This window comes from Macrobrachium rosenbergii, chromosome 12 (genome assembly GCF_040412425.1).
Source record: "Macrobrachium rosenbergii isolate ZJJX-2024 chromosome 12, ASM4041242v1, whole genome shotgun sequence".
NCBI lineage: Eukaryota > Metazoa > Arthropoda > Malacostraca > Decapoda > Palaemonidae > Macrobrachium > Macrobrachium rosenbergii.
In genome coordinates this window covers 96,701,558-96,711,557 of record NC_089752.1, presented here as the reverse complement: position 1 = coordinate 96,711,557, position 10,000 = coordinate 96,701,558, and the positions used below count along the sequence as shown (strand labels likewise).

General features: G+C 37.9%; 1 protein-coding gene across 3 annotated transcripts in view; it reads right to left on the bottom strand.

Annotated features, from left to right (window-relative positions):
- The window catches only part of LOC136843766 (uncharacterized), a 164,817-nt gene that overhangs the window by 49,358 nt on the left and 105,459 nt on the right, over positions 1-10,000 (bottom strand). For 2 of the 3 annotated variants that reach the window (XM_067112444.1, XM_067112443.1), the window contains one exon: positions 6,215-6,438. In XM_067112444.1, the coding sequence (XP_066968545.1) occupies positions 6,215-6,438 (224 nt within the window). Of the gene's footprint in view, positions 1-6,214; positions 6,439-6,782; positions 7,130-10,000 lie in introns of those variants that run through there. The other variant, XM_067112445.1, reaches the window with a different exon arrangement.

Sequence of the window (10,000 nt, the reverse complement as noted above, 5' to 3'; positions counted from 1 at the left end):
AACATATATACATATATATATACATATATATGTGTATAACTGAATCACGAAAATATGGAATATATGAATATATAAATAAAGATAAAATCCATATATAGGGAAACTGTATCATATAGGCCTATATAGGCTCCAGTGTTTCTCTATCCTATATATATTATTTTATATTATATATATATATATATATTATATATATATATATATTATATATATATATATATATATATATATATATATATATATATATATATATATATATATATATATATATATATATATATATATATATGTATGTATTTACACTGTATGCATGTGTACGTATGTATGTATGTATGTATTTAGGCAAGCATGTATGCATGGATAAGGGACGACTGCCATGGGGACTGACATTTACGCAAATTCTGAAGACTACAGTTCTATTTAGAGGTAACTTCGAAAATTAAACAAGATCAGAACATTCTGTACATACAAACATACGTACATACATACATATATATATATGTATGTTTGTATGTACAGAACATTCTGTACATACAAACATACGTACATACATACATATATATATGTATGTATTATGTATGTATGTATGCATGTATTAAGTATTATGTATGTAAGCCATGGGTGCCCAAACTTTTTGTTCTGTACCCCTTGGGCATTTTTATAGATTCCTGCGTACCCTTAAAAATTGATTATGAAAAAGAAAAACAATATAATTTTGTTATGAAATCCGTTTGTGTAGACTGCATCTTTTCAGGCCCGGTACGAGTACAGATTACAGCCGCGGGAAGTTCCATAATGTTGAAAAACAAATGGTATTCGCCCTACTCTTGATATGACTTAAGTAAAGGCTTTGCTTACTAAAATGAGGAAATTCTTTTAGATCCAATGTACCCCCTGAAGAGTACAAATGTACCACTGGGGGTACATGTACCCCAGATTGGGAACCCCTGAAAGCGATGGCAAACGAAGAGCGCTAAACCGCATGTATTTGGTAGACTGCGTAGTGATTTTCATGACAATGTATGAGTTTTCCTTTTCTTTTTTTCCTTGTGTTGCTAGTTAAATAGACTACCTTCCTTCTCAGGTACCGATATTTAATTTCAAGGTCTTTCTCGCAAGGATAAATACCCACGTCGTCAGTTTTAAAAGGAATTTCCTCGGAAGTCAGCCGTTCCTTTAATACGCACTAACTTCTGATGGAGTTGCTGACACATAAGACTATGTTAACGCCATTCTTGTAGGCCTACTCGCGCTGATTTGGCACAGCCGTCATGTAGTTGGGAACTCAACACTTTGGCCTTCAAGTTCGAATCTCACGTGACTCATTCAGCTTTCTTCAGTGACTACTTTCATTGCCCATTCCAACATTCAGATTAGTCGATACGAGTCTTCAGTTTAGTTGTTGGTTTTTTCTTTCTTTTTTTGTGTGTGTTTTGATGCAGGGCATTAACCCGGCATGTATCCACCTTTGTCAGTCCAAGGTAAACTCACGCTAAGAAAAGACGGGTGGAGGCAGTTTGATTGTTTAACTTTGGAACTACCTGTTTTATACAGTGACTCGAGGATTGCCAGCCGCTGGAGTACGAGCCGTCGACAGAATTTTAAATTGATTATTTTCAATATTTATTTTGCATTTTTTCGCATGCTCTCGAATATTTACCCTGGACTTTGACAGAGGTGGATACATACCGAAGTTAATACCTTGGTGCAGCGTTATCTCCGCTAATAAGCGTTACATGTCTCTTACTTGAAACACTTGATAATGTTTTCCAGGTTTGAATTCTTGGCGGTGCATATGTATAACTTCTACATCAGCGTCATTTATGTCGTTATGACTGATTCCGTGTTAATTCCGGGAACAATTCATTAGTAAAGAAATGATCTTTCCCTAAAGGTAATAAAACTTACAGGAATGTTTGATATTGTATCTCGGCGTTACACGAATAGGAGTACCACATTGAATAATTTATATCTGGAACCAATCAGGAAAGAAACGAGACAATTAATACAGCTAGGCGCCCTCTGTATTAATATCATAATACTCCCAATGCTTTTCTTATATTGAGATGACTTACAGCAGAATACTAACGATGAAAATGCGAGGAAAGTTGCAGAACAAGATGACCGCATGCTTAAGCCTTCTGTCGTTAAATATCTGTAGACCGGTTCACCTTCTCCCAAACGTCTCATGCCCCTAGTAAAACTGAAAAAGCTTCAGTTGTTATGAAGGTCGCGTTATAAATAAAGACTTGTAAACGTCTGAACCCCAAAGAATGTTGCAATCGATTATGGAGTGTGTAACTACATATCCAAACCATATTTGGGCCACGCATGCCTATCAATCGTAAAGAAAACTGAAAAAAATTGTTCGAATTTTGGCCCCGAAGACTTAAATTTTTCCTTATGTTTGCCTCTCTTGTTAACTGTTTGAGGTTTCTGGTGAAGGAATGGCTCCCATGCATTCAAGTGCTGGTATTTAAGATACTAAAAGATTCTTGTATGTAAACTCATGTGGATTGTTATTTCATAAGCATTATTTTATAGGCTGGTTTTATAGGAATAAAACCAGCTGTGAGTTTTACTTCTTATCCCTTTGCTTAACAGCAGTGAAACATTCAGGTATATATATATATATATATATATATATATATATATATATATATATATATATATATATATATATATATATATATATATATATATATATATATATATATATATATATATATATATATAATCATGTCTATAACCTTCAGAGGTGTCAACCCGCAAAGCAGAGGTGTTCGTACGTACCAGGGCTGAACTCGGGGCCGTAATCCAGTGTATGGTGATGATAATGACGTTAAGAGCAATGTAGGGCTGTAAACTCTTTGGGGAATTCTCTAAGTAAACTAAAACTAATGACCAAGTTGTGCCTTGCGCTTAAATTGATTGAGCGAGCCCAGAGTGGACTGACTGTTTACTTGTAAGGACATAAATAATAGTTCTGTATTATCATACGCCATTTAATGTTGAGCTTGGTTTTACCTCGGTGACTACATCGACTTGTGCTCGTAAGACTTTCAGGGGTCAAGCCATCAGGATGAACAGGTCAAAGACCGTACCCTAGTGGGTTTATGTATAACACGTACACGTGCGTATGTGTAAATTTGGATCACTCCTACAAGAACCATTCAGCCGAATAATCTTTGACAGCTTCCATAAAATATTCGACTTTGGGTGAGTTTTTTTTTTTTTTTTTGAGTTTTATTACTATTTATTATAGTTCTTGGACTCACGTTTATCAAGAACATATTACCTATAAATAATGTAGATGAGTTCGTTAGATTCATAGATGTAATAAATGCACAGCGAGACTTTTCATGCCTGAAATGGCCTTGTGTCTCTGACACTTTGACGCTGCCCTTTGACCCCGTGTGCTCAGCGACTGTCTCTTTAAACAAAAGACAACACAGTGCTCTGTGATACTTGCATAGAATTCTTACTACAGAATGTATTGTGTAGTAATAGATGTAGGTTTTTCTAACGTGACCAGAGGTTAATCTGAACAATTTCAAAGTACTGGCGTTTTTAATAGCAAATCCTTGTATTGTATGTCGTATTTAAATTTTTCACTGACTATAGTAATATAAATGAGGGTCAGATGGCTAGTCCTGACCCTAAGGACGTAACGTACTTTTCCGAAGTTTGTACGAAGGGTAGCTGCATTCTGTATACTTGCATAGCGGCCAGTGATTAAGTATATCTTAGTTTAACCAGAACACTGAGCTGATTAACAGCTCTCTTAGGGCTGGCCCGAAGGATTAGACTTATTTTACGTGGCTGAGAACCAACTGGTTACCTAGCAACGGGACCTACAGCTTACTGTGGAATCCGAACTACATTACAACGAGAAATGAATTTCTATCACCAGAAATAAATTCCTCTAATTCTTCATTGGCCGGTCGGAGAATCGAATAGGGTAACAAGACAGAAAGGGTGACATGTACTGTACAGCTGCAGCTCAATGGGACGCTTCAGCTTACCTAACTTACTGCCTACACTGAGTCGGCTGAGGCACACTGAAGGCTAATTCCTACCTCTAGACTTCATTTCTAATAGCCGAATAAGAGGCCAAAATCTGCTTCCGGTAAGGGGTCAGAATCCCATTGTTGTGTCTGATGTATGGATAAAAGTGAGAGCTCTGGTAAATACCCGTCGCTCTCAATTGAAGAAACGCACCGTAGCGTAGTGGGAAATTATTTTGCCTTGATGTGAACAACAATTTATCAAAGGCGTCTTCGGTGAATGATCGGCAATAAAGGTGCTTCCCTTGTCTTTCTTAGTGGGATGGTAGTGCCGTCAGTGCACCTCATGCGGTGCACTGTAAATATTACTTAAGGTTCTTTGTAGCGTCCCTTCGGCCCCTAGCTGCAGCCCTTTTCATCCCTTTTACTGTACTTCCGTTCATATTCTCTTTCTTCCATCATCTTTTCCATCCTCTCCTAACAATTTATTCACAGGGCAACTGCGAGGTTTTCTCCTGTTACACCTTTCAAACCTTTTTACTATATTTCCTTTTCAGCGCTGAATGATCTCATAGGTCCCAGTGCTTGGCCTTTGGCCTAAATGCCGTATTCTATTCTATTCCCTTGTCTTGATGACCCTCGGGTGTTATGAAGTAACAGAAGGTTTTTCGGCAGTGCGTGTGTGTCCTACTTAAATGCTTCCACACTCTCGGTGACTGTGGTCTTGGCTGAACTTTAATCATTCTGAGGGAATACTTTCAGGTTTGGTTATGGATATATTTTTTGTTTGTTTTGTATTTTCTTTTGTTTATGATCCATTTCCCCAAAGTATACATTGGTACAAAAAAAAATGGTAATGGTTAGTGAGTTGTGCTTTGTATTGCAGACGGTCTTAAAAGTTAAGTTTCCTGCTGCGTTCTATTGTTCAGCAAGTGATGCAATCTACTTGTGTTTCTTATTAACAGTTGGGTCTCATGACGTTCAGGTTTTAAAATTTTTGATCGCTTTAGATATTTATGCCTCTCATGCTCTTTTTCATATGATAACTCTTTTAAAAACCAAGTTTGCCAGTGCCTGATGTTGTATGTTAATCATGGAACGCCTGATTATCTTCTCGTATTGGCTGAGTATTCCTTTGTAGGAAATAAACAGTGGCTGAGTTGCCAGTTTTGGACGAACTTAACGATGCATTGGTATCCCCACCTTTCATTGAAAGTCCTGGATTAGAAAGAATGAAAGAAACAGAAAGAAAACGGAGGTGCATCACCGTGAAAGGACGTCTCTCACAACACATGCATATTCTTCCCATAAAAGTCTCTTGGAAGTTGAATTTCCTTAAATCCGAGAAAAGCGCTGTAGACGTGGATGCCCATACGTGCGAATAAAGTTATTTTACCATGTATAAGAAAGCTTTTATGCTGGCTTGTATAGTCATAAATAAATGACCCGCTGCCTAATTAGAATTGCCATAAAAGTTTTAGTTGTATTAATGAAAAAATAATTCATGTCAATCAATGAGATGTATTCTTGTTAATGAATAATTCTTTAACAGCTTCGGAGAGATCTGATGTGTAAAGGGTCGTGCTCAAGAACCATTCGTCAGCATCCACAATCATTTTCTCCCCCTCGCTCACAGCTGGCAAATGTCACAGTCTCACGGCAGCGTGCAGAAAAAAAACAGTCTCATCAGCAAAACGTTCTCATCATCAAGCATCTCAACCTTCTGGGATGCGCTGGCAGGCTCTCTCCTCTCATCCTTTCGAATATTAATCTTTTTTAAGTCTTCCTTATGGAATATTTTGGAGGGAGAAGCTCGTTAATGACAGGGCCTATTATAACTTCTTTGAAGTCCCAAGACAGTTTGACATAGCCTGATAAATCATCAGCCTGAAAACCTACAATCCATAAATGCAGATGGTTCACAATGTCACTTACCCAAAAACACTTACGGCATGCGTTCTGCAGAGCACACGCGCCCATACGCACACACACATATTGAATAATTATTAATCTTCATTGACAGTCGTTCCTTCTTTATAAGGCTTATTGTGATGAGGCTCACGCACAAACACGCAGCACACTCACACACACACACACACACACATACAATGATTGATCATCCCTGATTGCCATTCATTGCTCATAGGAATCTGTGGGGAGAGGGACACTTTGCACTCGTGGTGGAGAGTGCCAGTGCTGTCTATACTCACTCTGGCAGCAGCGAGTCTCTGTTCTTGTGCCAATGCCAACGCCGCAGCGGCAGCCGCAGGAGAAGGGCCCGACGGCTTCTTTCGACTGAAAAAGCTAAACCTTGATGTGGAGGACGACTTGTTCTGGTCTTGACTCAGCCTCGAGTAGGACATGTCGAGGAGGAGGTGAGTGCGAAGGGGAAACTCCGACGAGCACACTTCGCAAGTGCAACCCTGGCCGTGACCTGGGGAAGGGAAAGGGAAACCAGGTCATCATCACATGTCACTTGTGAAACAGATCACGAAGACGTCCTTAGAAGAGAAACAGTGGAAAACACGACAATATTTCGGACACTCACTGCACACCAAAAATACTCACATGGAATCGAGGCATTTTACTCTTGTTACACATTTTGAGGACAAAATTGGACTTTCAAAATGACAAAATTTAAAATTCGTGTTCCAAAAATATTTTTTGACACAACCACACTTATTTCAAAGGGTTGGGATGCATCGTGAGTCATTCAAAGAGGACATGTTATCCGGGATCAATCATCGGTAATACGATCATCATCATGATTATCATTACTGCGTTTGCTTGGCGCCATCTTGAATCCCTTGCATCAGGTCTGCCGCTCAGCGTCTTTCAATGCAAAACACTTTTCTCCTCTCCGCTCTTCTGCTAACGTCTCTTTTTTCCTTTTTTCTTCTCTCTCTCTCTATCTTTCTTGTCTCTCTTTGACACCCTGGTGTTGAGGCAAGCTGGTGTTGTTACTCCCGCTGGGGACGATAATACACTGCTGGGCAGAGACGAAGGTCGCATGTTCAGGTAAGGAAAGGGGGTCCCGGCCTCCGAAAACACCTACACCAACTAAGTCATGGATCAAAGCAAGAATCAACACAAAAGCTACCCAACATGCTCCTCCTCCTCCTCCTGACGCGCCAAGTCCTGACGTAACGAATATCTACCCTCGCTTAAGAGAAAAATGAAAAAAATATACGGGATTAGGATACCCCTGTCGTAGGATCGCTTTTATTACGTATTAGCTATTGGCAGCTGCTGTCGTGATGACCTGGTGCTAAGGGAGAACATTGGGGAAATTTAAATTATATCAACATAATAAATTCTGCTGGTGCTAATAAATTCTGTTGGTCAGAGAGAGAGAGAGAGAGAGAGAGAGAGAGAGAGAGAGAGAGAGAGGAATGCCCAAGATATTCTTGGATTCTCTCGAGTATCTCGCTATATTTAAGTTTAAACAAAATGATTTAGAACCCGCGGACATTCGTTGGCCTTTTTGCCGCCCTAGTAAAACCCTCAAGTGGAGAATGTAGACAAAATATTCACTTGACTTCAGTCACGCGTTGCTGGTTGTAAGAAGTCCCCGAAGGACAAATCCTGCTCTTTCAGCCTTTCGATTTTTATGACGACAGTAACAGTTGCTCGTCTTTTTCTTAGATTATGGTCTTTCTTATCGTCATCAAGTGAAGCTTTATCACCATTGTTGTGATTAGTTAATGCCGACTCATTGTTTTTGTTAAAACTGCGATCATCGTAGATGAAGTGGATAATAGAGGTGTTATTGTTTTTTTTATTGTTTCTTTTATTTGTAACTTGACTGGTAAGTGCTTTTTGTAAATAAAATTACCTTAGGATGTTTCAAAGTCTGTTAACATTGTTTTTTTTCTTAAATCTGTTTTCGAGAAGAATGTTTTAGGACAAAGTGCTCATTTCGGTTCGCAGATGAGTTAAGCGCTTGTTGGCTGATAGTTAAATTTACCCTGGGAATGTCATTATGGCACGTGGTTTCAGCAGCCTTGCAAATATACTACCTGCAGTAGGCCTTCTGCAGTCTCTACTATTTTCGTCTGAATTCTAGTTAACAGAGCCAGTCAAGTATCCTTTGTTACACTTGGCGTTCTGCGACGGATATCTTCAGTAACCAGTGGTAAAAACTATTCTCCATTTTCACCGTGTTCTTTACTCGTCTTTTACTTAACTTTCTTTAGATTGCATCAAGTTGTTTGAAATGAAGGTGATTTAATAAAAAAAAAAGTGAACTGAATGATGGAGTAAGTGCACTGAGCTCAGGTTATTTGGGATATATGACTCATGTTTGTTTAGATATTTGTACCCGCAGGAAACGGCGAGAATGCTTTCTTCATGCTTTTGATTCACTTACGAATTTATATTTACCTCTGATTTGACCTTGATTTTCGCTTTTTCTCGTAAGCCGGTATTGAATTTTTTTTTTTTTTTTTTTTTTTTTTTGTATTTCGAAAACTTTGCAAGGGACGATTCTGTAATCGATACAAAAGAAATATAAGCTTTTTTTTTTTTTTTTTTTTACTGTGGCGTTAGAAAATGGGTGTTTCAGTGCCAAGGGCATTTGTCCACAAAGTCCTGGGACTTCGCTATCCTTCAAATGTCAGTCTTTGACAACAAAATAAAAGGAACATAGAGTTCCATTACTATTTCAGTTTAGTGAGGTTATTGAGATTTAATGTTGATATTAAGTCGAACAGATTTCCGTACTCTGTCTATTTATAGTATTATACATCCTGTTGACGCTTTTTCCAAGAAATGGCTTCGTTCTCCTTAATTGTCTTTGTGTAATGGATTCACTAAGATATCGGGTAATTGATTATTCTCGATGGCGTCGCAAGCGCTATGTTCATCTGGCGTGTAGCCGCTTGCGGAGCTGAATGTACTTAGTATATTGAAATATCTCTCGTCTTATATCAAATCATCCAGATTAGATTGAAATTTTGACAGCAAACGTGAATATAAAAATAATACAAAATTTCGGGAACGGTCAATTTTTATAACAAGATTTTGCAATGGATTCGGGTAACAATTTGACTAATTCTTAAACAGTTGTATTTGAAAACTAATTTAGCAGTGGGTATGTTTTGAATGATATTGATTTTTCATACGCAGATTCACACACAAAATTTTGTATTCGTGTTTAAGCACAGAATGTATATGCACATAGAATGTATATTCACATTTAAAAACGAACTAAAGACTCTCCTATTTTGTAGGAGCTATCATACTGACGAGAAAACACTAAAAGATAATTATAAAATATAAGAAGCACCTTATTTTGAAGACGCACAAGGGCCCGCCAGAGATGGAATCATCCCTGTGGAGGGCTGTACATAAAATCAAAGTGAAAGATATATTTCTCGGATTTCGTCTTTTCCCACTTGTACTTTTCTTCCTATTCATTTTTACGTTTATATATATCATGAAATATATTATTCAGATTTTGAAAATGGTTTCTTATAGTTTTTTCATTTATATTTTAGCAAATTTAGTTTTTTTTCCTCTAAGCATCTAACCCGCAGATTTTTGTTCTCGTCTGGGATAAGGAAAAATCGTCAATAATTTATTAAAAAGCGGCTTAGGCAGGAGCACCTTGGTAATCTTCTCGCTGCTCGTCGAGTTTCTGATTTTAAGGATGAAAAGAAGGTAAAAACGATCAGTTAAAGACAGGAAGGAGGAAAACTAACATTCCTAAGTGAGATGAAAGACGATCATGTGAAAATGAAGAAGCTCGTCGAAGTTTCTGATTTGAAAAGTAAGGAGGAAAAGAAAACTGACATTCCTAAGTGAGATAAAACGATCAGTTAAAGACAGAAAGGAAGGAAAACTGACATTCCTAAGTGAGATGAAAGACGATCATGTGAAAATGAAGAAGACGAAAAAGACAGAAAAGAAGGAAAACTGACATTCCTAAGAGAGAAGAAAAAATGAAAAGAAGAAGAAAAAAGACAGAAAAGAAGGAAAAGGAAAAGATGAAAGAC